We start from the raw sequence: 23,095 nt of genomic DNA on the forward strand, positions 1-23,095 counted from the left end.
AACTGCCACTGGCTCAGAGAGAAGTCTATAACACCAAGGGTCTCAGGCTGCAGCTAGTAGATGTGGCACTCTGTTCTAACTCTTGCTTATTACTGTGACTTTACTTTGTGACTTAACATTCTATAGGCTGAGAGCTCTAGGCAGGTTTCTGGCTAGAACTGAGGTTTTTTGTTTTTTTTCTTTCTCCTCTTCTTCTTCTTCTCCTTCTTCTCCTTCTCCTTCTCCTTCTCCTTCTTCTTCTTCATTGCATCAATTTCTACAATTAACTTGTATTCCGGGCCAGTGATATGGGTTTTCCCTTTCTTTCATTCTTCCTTTTTTGCCTCCAGGGTTATCACTAGGATTTGTGCCTGCAGTACAAATCCACTGCTCCTGGAGGCCATTTTTCCCATTTTTGCTGCCCTTTTTGTTGTTATTATTGTTGTTGCTGTTGTTGTTGGGTAGGACAGACAGAAATCAAGAGAGGAGGGGAAGACAGAGAGGGGGAGAGAAAGATAGACCTGCTTCACCACTTTTGAAGAGACCCCCACAGTTGGGGAGCCAGGGACTGGAACCAGGATCCTTAAGCAGGTCCTTACGCTTTGCGTGTGCACTTAGTCCGCTGTGCTACCGCCCAGCCCCCTTGGTTTTCCCTTTCTGTTGTGGTCATGTATATAACAACAACAACAAAAAGAATATGAAGTCAGAAATTTAGAGACTATTTAAAAAAGTAATAGTATTGTACAAACATGGCAAAACAAAAAGGTGTGGAGCCAGGTCATAGAGGGAAGACGTTGGTTAAGCAAAGTACTCAAAAGCATTCAGCTAGTTTATGTACTGCCTCGATCTGTGGAGAACAACCCAATATGTTTTTCTTTCTTTTCTTTTTTTTAAAATGTTTAATTAACTTTTTCCAGGAGCTGGAGAAATAGTTTAACTAGTACAGCATTAGATTTGCATGTCCAAGGTTCCCATTCAATCCCTGTCCCCTCCTTCACTTAGACTGGTGTTTTGGCTTCTCTTCCTCTCTCTTTTAAAAATATTTTATTTATTTATTAATGAGAGGGATAGCAAGAGAGATAAAGAACTAGACATCACTCTGGTATATGTGCTGTCAGGGATCAAACTCAGGACCTCATGCTTGAGAGTCCAAAGCTTTATCCACTGCGCCATCTCCCAGACTACTTCTCTTTCTCTGGCTATGTTTCATGTGAAAATCCCTCTAAATAAAATTAATATTATTTTTTCTCCTGAGGATATATCCCAAGGAACCAAACACAATCATCCAAACATATCTATGTATACCCACGTTCATAGCACCACAATTTCTTTTTTTTTTTTTTCCCAAATTCTTTTTTTTTCTTTATTGGGGAATTAATGTTTTACATTCAACAGTAAATACAATAGTTTGTACATGCATAACATTCCCCAGTTTCCCATTTAACAATACAACACCCACTATGTCATTTATCATCCTTCATGGACCTGTATTCTCCCCACCCACCCACCCCAGAGTCTTTTACTTGGGTGCAATATGCCAATTCCATTTCAGGTTCGACTTGTGTTTTCTTTTCTGATCTTGTTTTTCATCTTCTGCCTGAGAGTGAGATCATCCCATATTCATCCTTCTGTTTCTGACTTATTTCACTTAACATGAATTTTTCAAGGTCCATCCAAGATTGGCTGAAAACGGTGAAGTCACCATTTTTTACAGCTGAGTAGTATTCCATTGTGTATATATACCACAACTTGCTCAGCCACTCATCTGTTGTTGGACACCTGGGTTGCTTCCAGATTTTGGCTCTTACAAATTTGAGCACCACAATTTCTAATAGCCAAAATCTAGAAGCAGCACAGGTGACCAACAGATGAGTGGTTGAGTAAATTATGGTATATATACATGATAGAATACTATTCAGCTATTAAAACTGGTGACTTCACCTTCTTCACCTCATCTTTTTAAAATATTTATTTATTCCCTTTTGTTTTATTGTTGTAGTTATTATTATTGTTGTTATTGATGTTGTCATTGTTAGGACAGAGAGAAATGGAGAGAGGAGGGCAGACAGAGAAGGGTAGAGAAAGATAGACACCTACAGACCTGCTTCACCGCCTGTGAAGTGACTCCCCTGCAGATGGGGAGCTGGGGGCTCGAACCGAGATCCTTATGCTAGTCCTTGTGCTTCGCGCCACGTGCGCTACTGCCTGACTCCCCTTCACCTCATCTTGGATGGAGCTTGAAGGAATAATGTTAAGTGAGATCAGCCAGAAAGAGAAGGAAGAATATAGGATGATGTCACTCATAGGCAGAAGTTGAGAAAAAAGAGCAGTGGGAAAACACTAAGCAGAACTTGGACTGGATTTGGTATGTTGCACCAAAGTAAAAGACTCTGGGGGTGGGGAGGATGGTTCAGGTCCAGAAACATGTTGGCAGAGCCAGAAAGAGGGTGAAGGGGTAGATTGTTATGTGGAAAACTGAGAAAGGGTACACCTGTACAAATTACTGTATTTTACTGTTGACTGTAAACCATTAATCTTCCCAATAAAGGCAACTTTTTTTCCCCAGTTCATTGCAGACCATTTACTTTTGTAGAATACTAAAAAGACAGTTATAGGCTTGGCTTGAGGGTAATGTCAAGTTAATTGTTTAATAAAACAAATGTTTCTAAATGCTTACTTTGGTATTTTATTTCATTTTATTTTTTTCACTCACCTGGTCACAGACCCTCACTCTGTCAGAGAGCTCAGAGCACCTCTGCATTTGGAGGCAGGAGGGGAGTTATGCTCAGCAAAATCAAGTGGGTTAGCCTGAGGCAGTTTGCAGGGGAAGGAGCTAGCCTCCCCAGGCAGAGCACCCTGACTGAAACTCCAAGTCCTCCACAGTGACTCTAACTGCAGTGTCACCTGATGTTCTCTCATGTTGTCACAGATAGCACCTGCCAAGTACAAGATGGTACACCAAGCCCCAGAAAAAAAGTGGGTACAGAGGAGAGTTGCTATAAAGACAACAAGAGATGGACAACCAAACAGATAAATTAAATCAAGAAAAATTGCAACACAGAAGGCAGGGCATATTGATATATCACAAAGACATCACTGGTTAGTAATGATCAGAATTCCTGATAGCAGTGGAGACCTCCCTGTTCTCCCCTCCCCACTCCTATGCTCTCAAAGGCTGCAGAAAGACATTCACTGTCCACAGGTCAAGCAACAGGAAGCTCTTCACTAGTCAGCAATGCAGAGGATCCTTTGAGAGGCCTTTGGTGTTCATTGTGGTAGTCAAAGAAAGCATCTAGGAAGTTCAGTTTTGTGATTTTTCACTAGGCCACTATAAACTGACAAACAAGAACATTTTGAACATGTCAGTTATATTTACAAGAGTAGAGATTAAAAGGCCTGCATCTCCACAATTCTCTGTGGCCGCGTTGTCTCTAACTGCACCTGTGTTTTCAGGAAGGGTTCTGCCCCTATCCAACCACGGGGAAAACAGCCTTTAATAGTACTCTTGGAGGAGGAGACCAGAGTCAGCCTTAGAACCAGGCCTCCCAGCGTTGACTGTGTGGGGTGACCCAGCCTAAGTACAGAGAATGTCTCTGGACCTTTCAAACAGCTGGAGAAGAATGAAATTCTGTACAGTTTCCAACTTTAAAAGAACTTACTGTGTTTGACAGGAGGTATTATTTTAATTATGGAGCAAAAGTAGACAAGACAAAATTTTACCTGTCAGGATCTTAGATTTTAATAAAAGGTATCTGAGCAGCCTCACAGAAAGTTAATAAAACCTGAGTGAAATACACCAAAAAGTACACAGAGATGATGAGGTCAATCATCAAATGCATTTTTGTGTCTCAAACAATATTTGAGTGACTAATATATATCCAAATGTTATCCAGATGTTACAGATCAGTAAAATAAAAAAAAAATCCCTGATTATATGGAGCTAATATTCTCGTGGGGGGAAATACACAAAACCAAACTAATTAAATATAGCCCGTTATCTGTTGATAGCTGGAATGGATTTGATACCATGTAATGATAGAAAGGGGGGGGGGACTGGGAGAGGGAGAGGGAGAGGGAGCATGAGGGGTAAAGGGAAGTTTCTATTTTAATGGAGCCCCTGAAAGCCTCACTGAGAATCAGGTCCAGTTTAAGACAGGACCATAAATGATCGAGGTTACTGTAAGCCTTGTGGATAACTGGGGGAAAAACATTCTGGCCCCTGAGGCATGAGCATACTAGAGGTGAGCAGAAACAATAAACACGCAGAATGATGGGAGCTGGATAAATGAGGGAGTGTGTGTGGGAAATGAGGTCAAAGAGGTCACCAGGTGTCAGCAAAGTGAGAAAGCCGCTGTAGGCCATCACAGTGACTTTGGCTTTGTTTAGAACAGAGGAGCAAGCAGCAAACTGACAATGCTCTGACATGTCATTCCATTATCTGTGTTTTAAGATTCAGATTTCAATATTCATTGATGGTTTAATGACCTCAGAGAAGTTGTTAAAAGATTTATGTATTTAGTTTTATTGGAGATAGAGAAAAGAACCTAGGGGCCTCGGGCATGCAAGTCCTGTGCTCAAAAGTGGAGCTATCTCCCCACCTCCTACTTTACACTTTATATCACAGTTGGCTACTCAGTGGAGAATGGGCTTTAGCGACAATATATTTGATCCTTAGTGTTCCATATGCTGGAGTAAAGTTATGTTTTTTGTTGTTGTTTGTTTTAAAGAATCAGATTATGAGATAACATTGCCAAGAGTTAATGCAAGCAGAAAGAAGGATTGAGACTTGAGACGTGCTGACATTTCAAGAAAGAGCCAGTGGGGCTGAGGATGGGACTAAGAGATAGCACACCTGGTAGAGGTATGCCTTTTATGCAGGTGGCCCTGGGTTCAAGTTCTGTCACAACATAAGGGGAATCTCCATGAACGATGGAGTGGTGCTATGATGTTTGCCTTCTCTATCTGCACTCCACCCTGCTCCCCCTGCCCCTTCAAGGAAATGAAGAATGAAAAAGTTGAACCAGGGAGGCTACTCAGCGGTGTTATCATGCATGAATATGAGGTTCTGAGTTCATTCCTTGGCCAACATAAAAGGAAAGAAAGGATCCCGTGCATACCTGGAGGGTTGTCTTTGCCAGCTTCCTCCATAGCAATAAACAAGGAGATAGTTTGTATATGCACGTTGATGCGTGGGAGAGTGCGGCAGGACCTTGTAGAAGTCCTCTCTGGTTGCTTCCATTTTCTGAGGGGAAAAAAGAAACAAAGCTATCAGCACACCTGGATTTGGAGATTTAAAGCAAGAAGGGAAGGCATGGGACTGTCATCCAGAAGAACACAGGTCTGATGAAAGTATGCATACTAGACAAAAGGACACGCCTGAAGTTGATGAATTTCAAGGAATCTAGGTGTTTATTTCACAATTTGTGGAACATTGTGTTGCTTTATCTGAGATCTACCCCAGAGAAAGAAAGGCAGGGTAGGCATTATTGGCTCCCAATTTACAGATGAAAACAGCGATGTTCCAAGATGCCATGACCTGCTAATGTTACCTAACTGGTTAGTGGAGAGCAGTGTGACCTAGCTCCTTTCACACAGACTGAGGTCACTTCACACCCTGTGCTGGCTGGCAGCCACGGGCATGAGCACAGAGATAAAAGACTACACAGGGTCAGAGTGCCCAGAGAAGCCTCTGGAAAGTCAGTATTTTCACCTGAACCACAGGGAAGCCACGCCAAGTTGGACAGGAGGGGTGAGAAATGAGGGTTGGGCAAACAGTGAATGCACTGTTCATTCAGAGAACAGATCCCAAAGTTGTAGTCTCTGAGGCTGGACTCAGTGCACAGAACAAATTGATTTGCACCTCATTACATATTGAGATATATATTTCAGTTTGTTTTAGGGAATTTTCAAAAACTCAGAAAAATTTGCCTAAGAATACAGATTACTAGCATCTGTTGAATAATCATAATGTTTGGCAGTCCTAGACCCAGATCTCTTCATAACAACCATCATTCTTGTAGAAATAGAACCAGTGACTTCTAGTTTGCCACCATGTCTTCTGTCATTCCCTGTGTTACCCGGGAGTCACATTGTCACTTCTATTACCTTCCTGACTCCTCAGAGCTTTTTAAAAAATTTTATTTTATATAATTAAAAAAATATTTATTTATTTATTCATTCCCTTTTGTTGCCTTTGTTGTTTTATTGTTATAGTTATTATTGTTGTTATTATTTATGTCGTCATTATCGGATAGGACAGAGAGAAATTCAGAAAGGAGGGGAAGACAGAGGGGGGAGAGAAAGATAGACACCTGCAGACCTGCTTCACTGCCGCCTGTGAAGCGACTCCTCTACAGGTGGGGAGCCGGGGGCTCAAACTGGGATCCTTCTGCTGGTCCTTGCGCTTCGCGCCACCTGCACTTAACCCACTGCACTACCGCCCGAATCCCTTTTTTTAAAAAAAAATTTTATTGGGAGTCAGGCGGTGGCGCAGCAGGTTAAGCGCACGTGACGCAAATCGCCAGGACCTGCGTAAGGACCCCAGTTCGAGCCCCGGGCTCCCCACCTGCAGGGGAGTCGCTTCACAAGCGGTGAAGCAGGTCTGCAGGTGTCTTTCTCTCCTCCTCTCTGTCTTCCCTTCCTCTCTCCATTTCTCTCTGTCCTATCCAACAACAACGACATTAATAACCACAACAATGTTAAACAAGGGCAACAAAAAGGAAAATAAATAAATAAAAACTTAATTAAAAAATTCTTTTCCCTATGTGGTGCTAGGAATATCACAGCTCTGGGCAAGCTTTTTCAAATAGAAAGACAGAGATAGAAACAGGAGGAGAGAAGGCAAGTTACAACACTAACATTTCTCCCAGTGCAGTGGAGGCCAGGCTCAAACCTGAGTCATGAACATGGTACAGCAGGCACACTATTCAGGTGAGCTATCTTACTGACCACAGACTGATTCTTATTTATGAAAATGTTCAACTGTATGAAATTGGAAAAGATAGGATAGTAAATCCCTATCCTTCCAACATCATCCAAATTCACCAGTGATCTTGAGTTTGCCACATTTGCTCTCAGCGGCCCCTTTTAATTATTTTCCCTTATTCTTTGTCAATGTTTAAATATTTTAAAAATATTTATTTAATTATTTGTACAAGAGACAGACAGACCAATCCCGTGGCTCAGTCCAATGTGTTGTGTGTGTGTGTGTGTGTGTGTGTGCGCGCGCACGTAATTGAATTTGGAACCTCACTCATGCAAAGCATGAGTAGGTCTTCTACCTACTAAGTTTTTTGAAAATATTTATTTATTTATTTATTTCCTTTTGTTGCCCTTGTTGTTTTATTATTGTAGTTATTGTTGTTGCTATTGATGTCGTTGTTGTTGGATAGGACAGAGAGGAATGGAGAGAGCAGGGGAAGACAGAGAGGGGGAGAGAAAGATAGACACCTGCAGACCTGCTTCACCGCTTGTGAAGCGACTCCCCTGCAGATGGGGAGCCGGGGGCTCGAACTGGGATCCTGAGGCTGGTCCTTGTGCTTTGTGCCATGTGCACTTAACCCGCTGCGCTACCGCCTGACACATAGATAATTTTAAAGGCAACCCCCAGGTATTACATCCTTCCTTTCTATTCATATTTCAGGATCTAGCACGGAAAAGACTTGACTTCTGCGCTGTGAATCGGATTTTGCGCGTCAGGCCAGTGGGATTCCCCCACCCCTGGGAAGCACACTGTCACCTGATGTGCTTTTCAATCATCGCTGTGAGCCAACACATCTTGGTTGCCCTCCGGACTCTGACACATTTAGCTGTTGATTTAAGCCATTCTCCACTTGCTACCCACATCCCCACCCCAACCCCATTCTTACCTATATAACGATGGTGAGGGAGTTAGAGAGCAGTGCTTATGTCCCAGTTTCCAAGAAGGACAAGTCTTCTGCAGTAAGACACAGGACAGCCCTGTGTCTATAGAGTGGGATACATCACAGGCTGAGAGGAATCTGCTGGTGGACCTAACACACAGCAAGCAGGAAAGGGTGGGCATCAGGTCTAATAATAACTCCTTGTTTAACATTTGCCTGATCAAGGCCCAATAAATCCAGCCACACTAAAATGAGAGATGCCCTGATGCTTCTTCTGCTGCAAGATGAAGGCTGTAATAAGAATGCCTCTTGATAGCTCACTTAGTTGGAGTTGTTCCTATCAAGATCATAAACCAGAATGGTGAAACATGTTTGTGTCAGCTTTTGCTCTGGTCTTTGGCACTTGTCAACTGAAAGCCATGTGCCAATTCCCCATAGTCAGCCTGGCTGGCACAGCTACCTCCTCATTCGTCCTCATCTGGGCATTCTAGGCAGGCTCCAGAACGCCATCCCTCTGACATGCTTCACCACTCATTCTGCTGATGCACCAGCCAACACAGGCTGAGCACAGGAACCACAGCTTTGGGTTGAGTTACCCACACGTCTATTTCTGGGAGAACATGGTTTATACTTTTCCTAAAATGTTTTGGGGGAATAGGAATAGCCACACTCAACACATTTTTATAAACAACTATGTGTTTCCACTTTAAATCCCAGGAGTCAACACTCAGCAGGTACCTGAGGACCTCAGCCCTTGTTTCTGCTGCCACCTGACACTTACCTACTTCCCTAATCACAGTCTTCTGTCACAGGACCACATTCCTGGTCTCATGCTACACAGGAACCAGGATGGTCTAGGCTGTACTTCTGTGACTCAGAAGGAAACCGGTATCATTTAACACTGAGATTGCCTACTCTAGTTGAAATTCAACTGCCTCATTTATGGAGTGATGTCATTTTGATGCTGGACCCACCCCAGGGAAAAAATAAATGTGGTTAATTTGGCTGGCTAGTGTAGATGAAGAATTGTTTGATTAGGATTTTGTTAGGATTTTCTCTAAAAGAACAGGCACCACCTATTAAAACTGCCTTAAGTGAGTTAGCTTGATCAGTGCCACACTAAGAAAAGAAGTTCCTGTCGTGCTGCAACGCGGAGGAGAGAGAGAGGAGATCCGGAGCGGAGAGGGAACACAATTCTTTATTCACTCGGGCACCTCAGAGTTGGGTGAGAGCGCAGTGGTTCGGGCCACGTGGAGCTAGCCAAAATGGCCACCTCGTGCAGCAACCTTCCCTGCATCTAATCACCCAAGTAAAAAGCAGGCAAGAGAGAGAGGGGCAGAAGAAGAAGGGCTTTATAGGGCAAAAACCAGGAGTGATGATCCGGGACAGGATTGGTTGGGAAGGGCACTTCGAGAATATCATATTAACTCTCGCGGGAACTGGCACTAGCCTGAGGGGACAACATGGTGGAACAAGCACTCCGAGAATGTCCCAACTCTCGTGGGAACTGGCACTAACCTGAGGGGACATGTGCACAGCAAGTCCCCTTGTGGCTAGAACTCTGAATTTACTGACTGATCCCTGAATGTGCCAAAGTGATGATCTAGTTCTCTCTCTTTTTAAACTAAATTATTGGGGGTGGGTGGTGGTGCACCTGGTTGAGTGCTCATGCTACAATATGCAAGGACCTGGGTCCCTGGTTCCCACCTGCAAGGGGAAAGCTTTTTGAGTGGTGAAGCAGTGTTTCAGGTGTCTTTCTCCCTCTCTCCCCCTACCCTCTCAGTTTATGTCTGTTTCCATCCAATAAATAAAGATAATAAAAGTTAAACTAAATTATTAAGATAAACAAAAAAGAAGTGTTCTAATGTCAGGAGAACGTTAGAGAAAGACTGAGAGTTGAGGGTGAGGTAAAAGGATGTCTGGGCCACAATTTAAAGGAACACTAATAGGGAAGAAGGATGAGGGGACATAGGACCCTTCCCTTGTATAACCCTGAGAATGGGCCTGTCCTCACATTTTACACCCAGGGCTGTTTGTGGATTTGGTCCCATCTCAGCCAGCAGTAAGTACATAATCATGACTTTGCTAAATTACCGAGTCTCCAGTCCAAATCTGGGTAAGTCTACACCAGCATATCTTGGAGGAGGCCCAAGAATCCTTTTAAATGAACTCCCTTGGGTGACTGTATGTAGTTAGGTTTGGGATCTACTCTGCAGTATATTAGAAGACCACATTAGAAGGAGATTTTCCCTTACATTTAGAATGATTAGCTTCAAGCACTGGATTCCATCTGGCGTTTTCTCCAAACAAAAAAGCAGTAGGAGAGAGTGATTTTGTATGCTCTGGTGTTCAGCTGTAAGTAGCAATGCTCACATAGCATGGGCTTATCTGGAGTCAGACCCTGCTGCCTCTGGGTAACACCTCTGCAATGTTCTTGGGCTTTCCTAGGGTCTGTTGGCTTCAAGCTTTCCCGTCCTGTCCTTCCCCTCCATGGTAGCTATGGTTCTGCACTGCTAGTGGGGAAGTTCCTTGTCTTTACACAGTACAATCTTCCCAGAATCCCTCTGTCTCCAGACCTCTGTTGCTATCATTGGCCAGACATGGTCACATGGCTTCCTGTTGTCAAAAGGGAAGCTGGGAAATAAATAAATCAGTTCCACTTGATGACTTCCGCTAGAGCTTCTTGGGTTGTAGGTTGCACTGGAATCACCTGCAGGGGTATGCAGATTGCTAGGTATTAAGTGTTCAAGGATTTGTATACTTAAAGCGCTCGATTGTGTTTACCTGAAGAAACAAAAACATGAATTGGAAGAGATATATGCACCCCTCCCATGTTGCTATTTATATTAGCAACAAACTGCATCCCAGATGAACAAAGATGTGGTATATACATTGTATTTTTCTTGCCACTTACAGTAACATGCATAGACCAAGATATGGTTATGCTTAGAGAAATAAGCCAGATGGAAAGATAAACACATTATGGTTTCACTCATATGTGGTGTATAAATAAAACTAATACATGAAACAAAACAAAAGCATAAGAGTAAATTAATAGTTACTGGAGAGGACGGAGAAGGAAGGTGGTTAAACTAGGAGAAAAAGGATCAAGTGTGTGGTGAAGGGTGGACATTAGGCTTCTGGTGGTCATAATGTGGCATATGCAGGTATCCATCTCAAATGCTGCCCACCAGGTATACAGTCTAGATAATGCTATAAGCCAAGGCTGTTTCAATAGAAAAATATTTTTAAGAGTTCCCAGTTGCTGCTGATGTTACTGTCTTAGGAAAACATTTTGAGGGTGGGGTAGATAGTATAATGGTTATGCAAAGAGACTCTCATGTCTGAGGATCCAAAGTCCCAGGTTCAGTCCCCTGTACCACCATAGACCAGAGCTGAGCAGTGTTCTGGTAAAAATAAATAAATAAATAAACAAAGGAAGAAAAAGAAAGACAGAAAGAAAAAAAAGATTTTGAGAACCAGTGACTTCCATCAACGGCTCCCAATCCTGGAGGTGAATTTAAAATATCTGGAGAGGGGCTGGGGGGGCTGGGGGCTGAGTGGTGCACCTGGTGGAGCTCACATGTTATCATAAGCAGGCATCCAGGTTCAAGCCCCGGGTCTCTAACCCAGAGGAAAGTTTCATAATTGGTGAGGCAGTGCTGCAGGTGTCTGTCTCTCCCTCCTTCTCTACCTCCCCCTCCCTTCTCAATTTCTCTCTGTCTCTATCCAATAAATAAGAATAGACCTGAAGCAGATTCAGATGCTGCTTTCCAACCTCACCTGCAATTTTGAACCAGTTGTGAATTATTAAAAAAAAAAAAAAAACAACTATAAAGTCATGGCGCTGAAGGCGATGCAGTAGCTAAAGCTCTGAACTTATAATTGTGGGTCCTAAGTCCTGTCTCTCTTTTTAAAAATACATTTATTTATTTATTTATTATTGGTTAGAGACAGAGAGAAATTAGGAGGGGAGGGGGAAATATAGAGGGTGAGAGACAGATACCTGCAGACTTACTTCACCACTTGAGAAGCTTTCCCCCTATAGGTGGGAACCAGGGGCTTGAACCTGCATACCTACATATATCTTTTCTAACTGTGGTTTAGGCTGGTGAGAATTGGATAGTTCTCATTCTGAATATAGTGGAAGCTCTTCTCATGAGATTATTGAAAATAATTACCTTGCAATCTGTGACTTATTTGGATTGTTATATAGGTCTGTGAAGGAACAGTTTTATCTTTATTTTATTTATTTTTTCTTTTCTTTTTCCAGAGCACTGTTCAGCTCTGGTTTATGGTGCTTCAGGGGGTTGAACCTGGGATTTTGGGGGCAGGAGGGCATTTTTTATTAAGCAATCTAAGTAGATAGAATGACAAATGACTATTGTGCTGACTTGAACCCAGGTCCTTGAGCACTGTAACATGAGTGCTTAACCAGGTGCACCACCACCTGCCCCCCCCCCCAAGTCCTATCTCCAGCAGTGTATGTGTCACAGTGATGTACTGGTACGTTCTTTTTCTCATAAGTAAAAAAGAAAAATATATATATATATATATATTTAAAATTCCAAAGTCCAGAAGATATCCATTGTCCAAATGAATCACAGCCTTTGGTGGTAGGACATGAGCATTAATTTTTGAAGCTCCCCAGGTGGTTCACATATGTGTACAAATGTGGACCCTTACAGTTAAGACACACTTGCCATGAAGATGATTGCACTGGGAAACAATGTAAGAGGGAGGTAAGCAGGGCGGCGACTCAAATTGGAAAAAGGGACACTTGACGATTTCTTTAATTATAGCTTCCAAGTGAGTGAGAACATTTCACAAAGAAGCTGTTGTCCATGTGAACTGAAGCCCAGCAAGGAGGAGATGGGATTAACCTGGTCAGAGCCCTTGGGTTTGATGCAAACAGAAAGTTTCTAGTTGCAAATTGTTATAGAGCAATGTGGCACAGTGAGAGTGGGGTTGTGCAACCCAGCTATTTCAGAGCTATAAAAATAGTATAGATTCTCATCTGTTTAGAATGTTTTCAGGTCATTCTTCCTGAAGGTGAAGAGGTGGATGAGGTGACCTATCTAGATTTCTCCTTTGAATATTTTCTATTTTATTCCTCTCTTCTCAGTTCACATTGCAATTTTAAAAAGACAAACCTGCACATTAATAGTTCAAAGCAAACATAACCTTTGTCTGCCTATCAGCTTGAGTGGGTAAATCACTGACAGCTAGTAATAGTGTGAAATGCCACCAGCTCAAACTGCTTAGACCTCTGGACAGCTATTTTGGGCTTCTGGATGACAAGCATTCTGCCAAACAGAGAGGGCCATTGAATTTGATTTGAATAGGGTCTAGCATCAAAACGTAAATGTTGTGTGGAAGGGTGATTCACCATCATGTCTGAGCCCAATGTCACACACACGCACACAACCAGAATAGCTATTCTCATGCTACACAGAAATAATGCACGTGTTAAATATAGCTACAAGTAAAATGTGTTCTTCTCTGGATCTGAAAACGTCACTGGCTGTTGTGGGCAGGACATGACTCTAAGTTGTCCTTCGCAGGGCTGATTGTGGATGCATTTTAATTATACCTGACCTCATTACCAGTGCAATCGCTGGGGTTTCTATTGCTAAGAAAAACACAGGAAGCCACTGAGGGTGCAAATCCACACTGTGTGGCTCTTAAACTGAGAGCACAAAGATTTAGGAGTGCCCCACCACCCCATACACCCGTACCCCTTTATTTAGTTCAGTGACTCACAAAACTTTGCTACACATGAAAATTACCTTGGGAGTCCTTAAATAACCTGATGTCAAGGTCCCTTTCCATACTGATAAAATCAGAATGACTGAATGTGGAAGTCACTGTCAGTTGCTTTTAAGACACCCACCCCTCAGGTGATCAATTGCACTGTGCAGCAAAGTTTGAGGATCACTGATCCATCACCTTCATTACAATATCACAAATCTCATGCAGACAAAATTTTCTCAGGTCAGTCGTCGAAAAGTGAGAGTAGCAACTGAGTTAAATTCTCCACCTTGCTGCTTATGACAGAGACTTAATTGTTTCAAATATTTGCCCTTGTAATGCTGACCTCATCAAAAATAGTTAGTTGTCTACATGGCCACTAGGAAGAAAGACTCCTTTCCCTAGCCTCAATTCTGTTATGCCCAGAAATTCGAGTCCTGATCTCATGCAAAGAAGACCAGAATCACATGCAATAGCAAGAGCCTTTATTGGGAAGCTTAAGCTTCGGCTGCCGACACCCTTCCAAGCAAAGGGAGAGTCTTCGAACCTCGATCACTTCTCGTCCCACCTTTTAATAGTTATCACAGGTGGAAATATCCACACAAAACAAGGAACAATTGGCCTTGGGCCAACAGCTGCTCTCAATATTTGCCCCTCCCCAACCCCACACTGACCAGTGTGATGAAGCAGGCATAGTAAATACATGCATCTTCTTTGACAATCCTTAACGAGAAGGTGTGTGTTCTCCCCATCTCCCTTTGTGTTAGCTGCAGTGCAGGCATAGCAAACAAAAGCTCCTACAGCTGACTGGACACCGTGAGATAAACTTGGGGCTGGTGGGAAACACACAAAGCAATGAAACAGAGTGATGTCTGGTTCTTTCTCTCCTATCTTTCTCATTAATAAATAAACAAAATCTTTAAAAAGAAAGAAAGGAAGAAAGAAAGAAGGAAAAGAAGAAAGAAAGAAGGGAGGAAGGATGGAAAATAAGAGCAGTGGTAGATAGCATAGTGATTATGCAAAGATATTCTCATGCCTGAAGCACCAAAGTCCCAGGTTCAATCCCTTGCATCACCATAGGACAGAGCTGAGCAGTGCATGGTAAAAAAAAAAAAAAAAAGGAAAGAAAGAAAGAAGAAAAGGAAAGAAAAATTGACCTAGGGAGGCCACTTAACAATGATATCATATGTACTGTGTTCATTCCCTGGTATTGAATAGAACAAATAAAGAAAAACTAATTTTGCAAGAAAATAGGGAAAATCTGTAATTTTTTATAAAGATTTTATTTATTTATTAATGAGAAAGATAGGAGGAGAGAACCAGACATCTTCCTGGTACATGTGCTGCCTGGGATTGAACTCAGGACCTCATGCTTAAGAGTCACTGTGGCCAGCTCCCAGACCACAAAATCTGTAATTTATCAAGGAAATATCATCCAATGGAAAGAACAGGGGTCAGAGTTAAGACATAGCTTCCAAGCCCATAGTTACTACTTACTAACAGTAAAGTCTAGGTCATATCTCAGCTTCTAGCTTCAACCTCCTCATTTACTAGAGGACGAGGATTCTATTTGTAATATCCACTAGCTGTGGTGTCTTTCCTGTTGACCTGATTGGGGCAGCAGTTGCATCAGATTCTCACTGGACTTCATGATCCACCCATCTTAAAAGCTGCTGCTTTTGCTTTTTTTTTCTTTTCTTTTCTTTTCTTTTCTTTTTTCCCCTTTTGTTGCCCTTGTTGTTTATCGGTGTTGCTGTTACTATTATTGCTGTTACTATTATTGCTGTCATTGTTGTTGGATAGGACAGAGAGAAATGGAGAGAGGAGGGTAAGACAAGAGAGGGGGAGAGAAAGACAGACACTTGCAGACCTGCTTTACTGCCTGTGAAGTGACTCCCCTGCAGGTGGGGAGCTGGGGTTCGAACCAGGATCCTTAGGCCAGTCTTTGTGCTTTGGGCCACCTGCGCTTAACCCGCTGCGCTACCACCCAACTTCCTGCTGCTTCTGCTTTAACTCTACTCTCTTTACTGGTGAGTAGCTGATGAAATACCTGCACGAGAGCCCCAAGGTTGTCAAGTAAATGAAACATCCTTTCTATGGCAGGCACTGCAGAGTCTCTGAGGAATTCTGCAAAGAGAGGGTGCCATATTCCAATTGAGTTTTTTTAATTCAGTTAGTTAATTAATTAATTTTGTATTGAGGGGATTAATGTTGTACAGTGCAATCACTGATACATGAGTACGATTTCATTATTCATCAGGACTCCACTATTCCCTCCCTCCCTCCTTATTTATTTACTTTTATTGTCACCAGGGCTATTGTTGGGGTTCAATGTGGGCACTATGAATCCACTGCTTCCAGCAGCCACTTTTTTCTTCTTTTTTTCCTTTCCTTTCTTTCTTATTTGATAGGATAGAGAAAAATTGAGAGGGGAGGCAGAGATAGAGAGGGAGAGAGAAAGAGAGACACCCGCTGACGTGTTTCACTTGTGAAGTTTCCCCTCTATAAATGAGGAGTGGGGGCATTTGGTTAGGACTCTGTATTTACCTTGCTGACCAAGAGTGACGTGAGGAAGAGAAATAGTGTACTCAAGTCTCCTCTGCTTGAAATGATCTTCCTGACACTGTGCCAGGAACAAAACAGATAAAGACTGGGGTGAAAGCATATCAGTTTATAGATCAAACTTTAATGCCTGAGCTTCAGTCCTTGGCACTACTGTAAGCTAAAGCTGAATAGTAGTACTCTGGAGAAAAGAAAAAAAGCTGAAGGATACAGCATAGTAGTTATGCATAAGATTTGCATACCTAAAGCTCAAAGGTCCCAGGTTCAATCCCCAGACCTGCCATAAGCCAGACCTGAGCAGTGCTCTGGTCTTTTTCTCTGTGCCTTTCTCTCACATTCTCATTAAAGTAAAATAAATAAAACATGTTTTGAAAAATTTTAAGCAAATAAGAAAATATTATCAAAACAAGAACTCTGACCCTTTATAGACTCACCTCAAAAAGAATAACGTAGATGTGAGAGGGCTTGAATGACTTGTTCACTGTCCCATTATGTGAGAACAGGAAAGAATAGGAACTAGATCCCTTTTTTTTTTTTTTTTTTTTTTTTGCAGCTTCCCTTTCTGATGCCCTTTTCTCTGATCTGCTATGTTACATCTTCTTGGTTGAATTTCAGAGTGGGGGAGTAAGGATGCTGCCTCAGACTCACCAGTTTCATTTCATGCATTTAATCAGTCAGGACAATGAAATTGCAAGTGGATGTTGAAGGAACTAAAGCTCAGTCTTTCTCTGAGATATTTACTTCAATGAAACATGCAGCGAGTGAGCATTTCAATGAACTTGGTTGTTGAAAAGTCAGTATGTGGGAGCCAAGCGGTGGCACACCGGACTAAATGCATATAATGTGAAGTTCAAGGATCGCACAAGGATCCCAGTTCCAGCCACCAGCTCTCCACCTGCGGGGGTGTGTGTGTGTGTGTGTGTGTGTGTCACTTCACAAGTGGTGAGGCAGATCTGCAGGTGTCTATCTCTTTCTCTCCCTCTCTCTTTCCCCTTTCCTTCTCAATTTCTGTCCTATCCAATAAAATGGAAAAAAATGGCCTCCAGGAGCAGTGGATTCATAGTGTTGGCACTGAGCCCCAGTGATAACCCTGGAGGGGGAAAAACGTATGCTTCCTGTCTCAGAACTTGGTTATCTGTTCTTTTTTTAGACTCACTTTGTTAATGACCTTCATATGGTCTCACTAGCTTATATACTCCTCTCTCTCTCTCTTCTTCACAACTCCCACTTAATCCATCAGAAATCATGTTGGCTTCATGTTCAAAACATATGAGAACTCAACCTTTTTTTTTTTTTTTTTTTTTTTTTTACCAGAGCACTGCTCAGCTCTGGCTAATGGTGGTGCAGGGGATTGAACCTGGGACCTCACAGCCTCAGGCAAAACCCAACCACTCTTCATTAATTTTGCCACCCTACTGGGCCAAGTCACTATCATGCCCCCTCCTCTAGCACTAACTCCCAGATTCCTGCCATGACTTCCCAAGATGCCCTCATTTCTGCCCAACACACCAGGTCAAACAATGCATTAGGAAATATGAAGCAGACTATGCTTCATTTAAAGCAAAACTGCTTTAAATCCTTAATAGTGGAGGCTGGAAGGTTGTTCATCAGATGGTAGAACACACATGTGGCCATGAGTGAGGACCTTGGTTCAAGTCTGCAGTCACCATATGGGAGCTACAGGGAAGTCTTATGAGTGGTGGAGTAATGCTGCAGTGTCTCTCCTTCTCTGTTTGTCTCTCACTTTGTTTAGACGGAAGAAAACCCTGAGCACTGGGGTTGGTGGGGCTGTGCAGGTACAGAGCAACAATAATAACCCTGGTAGGGAAAAATAAATAAATAAAAGGTTCCCTTACAAAAACCTCTAAGATACTCGGCATGATCTACATCCACTCAATCATCTTCTGCTCATTCTGTTCCTGCTCAGTGGTCTCCTTGCTCTTCCTAGAGCAAATAATCAGGGTAACTCACTGCAGAACCATTGCTTGACTGGTTCTACTGCTGAACATATTCTGGTTTTTTTTTAAGTTATTTTATTTATTTATTCCCTTTTGTTGCCCTTGTTGTTTTATTGTTGTAGTTATTATTGTTGATGTCGTTGTTGGATACAACAGAGAGAAATGGAGAGAGGAGGGGAAGACAGAGAGGAGGAGAGAAAGATAGACACTTGCAGACCTGCTTCACCACCTGTGAAGCGACTCCCCTGCAGGTGGGGAGCCGGGGTTCGAACTGGGATCCTTATGCCGGTCCTTGTGCTTTGCGCCACCTGCGCTTAACCCGCTGTGCTACAGCCCGACTCCCTGCTGAACATATTCTTTCAGTGGGGCAAGTAGTGGAGACAGGGAGATGTATAGTGGCTCTGTATAGAGGGTAAACTAGAAAGTGCCTGTAGGCTTGTGACTCTTCACTCAGAAATCACCAATACAGGGATCAGGTGGTGGTACAAGTGATCGAACACATAAATTACCAAGTGTAAATACCTAGGTTTAAGTACTTGATCCCCATCTGCAGGAGGGAAGCTTCACAAGTGGTAGAACATTGCTATAGGTGTTTCTCTCCTCCTCTCCCCCCCTCTTTTATTTAAAAAAAATCTTTTATTATCTTTATTTATTGGATAGAGACAGCAAGAAACTGAAAGGCAGGGGGAGATAGAGAGGAAGAGAGATAGAGAGACACCTGCAGCCTTGCTTCACCACTTATAAGTTTTCCCCCTGCAGGTGGGGACCAGGGGCTTGAACTGGGGTCCTTGCACATTGTAATGTGTGTGCTCAACTAGGTGTACCATCACTTGGCCCCTTCTTTTTTTTATTAACAAAGCACTGCTCAGCTCTTGTTTATGGTGGTGCAGGGGATTGAACATGGGACTTAGAAGCCTCAGGAATAGGAGTCTCTTTTGCATAGCCATTATGCTATCTCCCCTGCACCTCCTTGCTCTATTTCTCTTTATCTTAAATAAGAGAAGAGAAAAAATAAGGCTTCCAGGAATAATGATATTGACATGAAGGCACTGAACCCCAGAAATAACCATGGTGATAAAAAGAAAATAATAAAGCCACAAATACAAATTAGAAATAAATCAATGAAGGTATTCTTGCAAATTGGGGAATTTGAAATTTAAGTCTCACTAGCTTCATAGCGAGTATATTCTTCTCTTGGTTGTCTTCTTCACTCCTTCCCTCCTTCAAAACTGTTTTATTTTCTTCTCTCAGTGACATCTGCTGCAGTCTCTCCGTATGGTGCTATGGCTTGCTCTTCTGTGACTTGACTCTCACCCCCTCCAGCACTACTTACTATCTTTTCATGGACTGGATGATAAACATATATTATGTTTACTGATCCTGCCCCCACCCCCAAACATACACACACTGTCTTCTAGAATGTAAGTCTCAGCATCCCCAGAGCCCATACCAGTCTTGACACAGGGTAGGTCTTCAATACACATTTGTAGAAGAATTGGATGTCAATTTCTTTGAGGTCATTCAAAAAGCAACTAGAACTCTTAGGCCTGGAATGTGCTAGAAGCTTGGTGGTTTCCATCATCTTTAAGATTAAGTCAATTGAATCTGGAAGTTGTAATAGTTGTGGGTGTGGCTTAGAAAAAAAAGTGAAGGCAGGGCCTTCAGAATGGAATAAAAATGGGCATCAGCTTCACATGGAGTCAATCATCTTTGCCCAAATGACCCATAAGCTTCCCTGGTGCATGATTTTTCATTTTCCTGATTAAAAGTTTAAAGTGGGAGTCGGGCTGTAGCACAGTGGGTTAAGCGCAGGTGGCGCAAAGCACAAGGACTGGCATAAGGATCCCGGTTCGAGCCCCGGCTCCCCACCTGCAGGGGAGTTGCTTCACAGGCGGTGAAGCAGGTCTGCAGGTGTCTATCTTTCTCTCCTCTTCTCTGTCTTCCCCTCCTCTCTCCATTTCTCTCTGTCCTATCCAACAATGACAACAACAATAATAACTACAACAATAAAACAACAAGGACAACAAAGGGAAAAAATAAATAAAATAAATATTAAAAAAAATTTTTTAAAAAGTTTAAAGTATGAGGAATACTTAGAGTTAGAGGGGAAAAGAGCCTTCGGCAATAGATAAAAATCACTAATTTGACTCTTATAAGTACCAAAAAAAGTCATGGGACATATACTCTGTGGAGTACTACTCTGCAGTTAAAAAGACTATAATCTGTCCTTTGGGACCAAGTGGATGGGACTGGCAGTGATTATGATTAGTGAAATAAGGAAGGAAGGAAGGAAAGAACAACTATGGGATGATTTTCTTCATAAGTGGAATATAGAGAATTGAAACACATGAACTTGAAAAAAGAATGTATATATATATATATATATATATATATATATATATATATATAGCCTTGGGAGAACAATGGTGGTCACCACTGGGGGGGGCACATAACTTTGGTGATGGGGGTGGTGTGGAATTATACCCCTGTTATCTTATAATCATGTAAACCCCTAATAAAAATGAAAAAGTAAAGATGAAGTCAATTACAAAATGTCTCATAGCTATTATCCTTCTCACATCTAACATGTGCCAAATGCCTAGATAATCCTACCAGGTAGGGATGATTGCTCCCATTTTTCAGGTGAGAGGACCAAGTTTAACTATATTGTCACATAGCTAAGAGATAACCAATGGAATTAAACCCACATCTGTCTTATCCCCAAACCTGTGTTCTTTCCACTTTGCAGGTAGCAAAACCACACTAATACCCCCAAGTTTCTTTTTGGCATAGTTGAGGAGGCAGTAAGGAAAAAAAAAAGTCTGAACTTGAGATTTATGCCCCACTCCCATCAATATTAGCTTTGGAACAATGGGTTTCATTTTTCTCATCTATAAAATGGCCTTCAGGGACTCTACTTGAAGGGTAGGGACAGATGGGAAAGAGTGTTGAACATGGAGGCTTTAAGGTAAGTATTTAGTAAGCATCCCTCCAGAGGACCTGAAAGGCTTTATAATTAAACACACACATTCATAAATAGAATTCAGAGGCAGTACAAGCCAGTTGCCATGGAAAAGTCAGCGGCAGGGTACTCTGGAGCCAGCAGCAGAGCCTGGGCACAAGAGAACAATGTAGGAGTGGGGCAGAGCCCAGGGTGCGAGCCACAAGGGAATGAGAGAGACATTCGTCCCAAGTTACATTGTGTCCTTGCCTCCCACAAGTTGGCTTACTCACATCTTTCTGAAAGACCCTGGAGTAGGCCTTTTATCAACACTTCAGAGAACAAGAGTTACAGGATACCTGAAGTTTCCCGGAATTGAGTCATCTTTGTACAATTTTAAATATTTGAAGTTCTAAGTAAAAGGGGAGAGAGAGAGAGAGAGAGAGAGAGAGAGCCAGAACTCTAAACTCCTTGTGATATTTCTGCCAAGCTTCTCTGGGAATAGTAGATAAAGAAAGCCTATCTGGCTATGCTAGATATGGGGGCTGTGGAGACAAAGGCTAGGAGGTCCTTTGTTGAGGAAAGACAGGCTGGTGCCAGCACAACTCCAGGAAACTCAGGGGAGTTTCATGCTTGCCTCACACACCCCACGGGCCCACCACTCACCCAGAGCCCAGCAGAGCGTAGGCAGTGTGGACTGAATTCTTTTGTATTTCTTAATGCTATATAGGGATATTGTGCAGCATCGTGAAATAATCAACCTCACAGAAGAGGAATTCAGTCTATAAAATCTTGCAAAAGAAGAACATGAAATGCTCATAACCTATACCCCCCATGCGGCAATAACTAAAAGTAGGTATTGCAGACACCATATTTGTGAGTCTAATGTATGTGGTTCCTAACTTGTAACACAGGCTTCAAATATTGAGACAGATGGGGCAATAATCTATTATCAGAAATGTGCCTGGGTTAAGTCTCACTGTGACTAATAAAGCCCTGAAAAATAACAGGTTAGACAAGATGGAGCACTGCCCTCTTATGCTCCATCATTCGCCTTCATCATGGCCTCCCTTCTGTGTCAACAGACCCAGCTTGTTCCCATCACATAGCCTTTGCAGTTGGGGGTGGCTCTGGATGCCTCTTTTCAACAGCCTTATTAGACGCAGATCTCCAACAGCTCTTCCTCAGAGAGGCTCAGCTCACCAACTGTACCCCACATCACACTGGGTCAACATAGCAGGGTCCTTGTCTTTCTTTACTTTCCTACTTAGCATTTCTCCACACCCAAGAGAGTATACACTGATAAATCTCTACAACCATTATGTCTCCTTTGACTAGAAGGTAGACTCCAAGAAGCTAAGGACTTTAGTTTTAGTTCAGCATTGGTCTCCCAGAACCTAGATAACACTTGCTTTAATAGGTAATCATCAAGTGGATGTGGTAGTGGGTGCGGTGTGCAGTTACCCTGTAATCTTGTAAACCGTTATTAAATCACTAATAAAATTTTATTTTTAATTATTAAGTGGGTGGATAGATAAATGGAGCAGACAGATTTCCTAAGAGTAGAGTCCATTATTTACTAAGAAAGGCTTCATAGAGAAGGGAGTTGAAGGGATCTGTCAATAAAACTCGTGGGAAAAGATGACTAGTCTTAAAAAAGTGAGAACTTTTGTCATTGTTTCTTTTTTTTTTAAAAAAAACTATTTCCTTTTGTTGCTCTTGTTTTTATTGTTGTAGTTATTGATGTTGTTGTTGGATAGGACAGAGAGACATGGAGAGAGGAGGGGAAGACAGAGAGGGGGAGAGAAAGACAGACACCTGCAGACCTGCTTCACCACCTGTGAAGCGACTCCCCTGCAGATAGGGAGCCGGGGGCTTGAACTGGGATCCTTACCACGGTCCTTGCATTTGCGCCACCTGCGCTTAACCCGCTGCGCCACCGCCCAACTTCCCAATGTTTCCTTTTTAAAATAAAATAAAAAATATTTATTCAAAAACATTGAAAAAAAGTGGGTATACAGAATAGTTAAAGAGTGTAAGCA

The 23,095-nt window shown here is 42.4% G+C and overlaps 1 protein-coding gene across 6 annotated transcripts in view; it reads right to left on the minus strand.

The window, feature by feature from the left end:
- Positions 1-4,697: 4,697 nt before the first annotated feature.
- LOC132540379 (uncharacterized) overlaps positions 4,698-23,095 on the minus strand; it is a 92,171-nt gene continuing 73,773 nt past the window's right edge. For 2 of the 6 annotated variants that reach the window (XR_009551561.1, XR_009551560.1), the window contains 3 exons: positions 10,418-10,551; positions 7,848-7,991; positions 4,698-5,221 (listed from right to left, as the gene is read on the minus strand). Coding sequence is in view for 4 of the 6 variants with exons in the window: in XM_060197610.1 (XP_060053593.1) it covers positions 4,870-5,221; positions 7,848-7,991 (496 nt within the window). In the remaining 2 variants the exon portion in view is untranslated. The remainder of the gene's footprint in view (positions 5,222-7,847; positions 7,992-10,417; positions 10,552-23,095) is intronic. The other 4 variants (XM_060197610.1, XM_060197609.1, XM_060197612.1 and 1 more) reach the window with 2 other exon arrangements.

This window comes from Erinaceus europaeus, chromosome 9, assembly GCF_950295315.1.
Source record: "Erinaceus europaeus chromosome 9, mEriEur2.1, whole genome shotgun sequence".
In the NCBI taxonomy this organism is placed as follows: Eukaryota; Metazoa; Chordata; class Mammalia; order Eulipotyphla; family Erinaceidae; genus Erinaceus; species Erinaceus europaeus.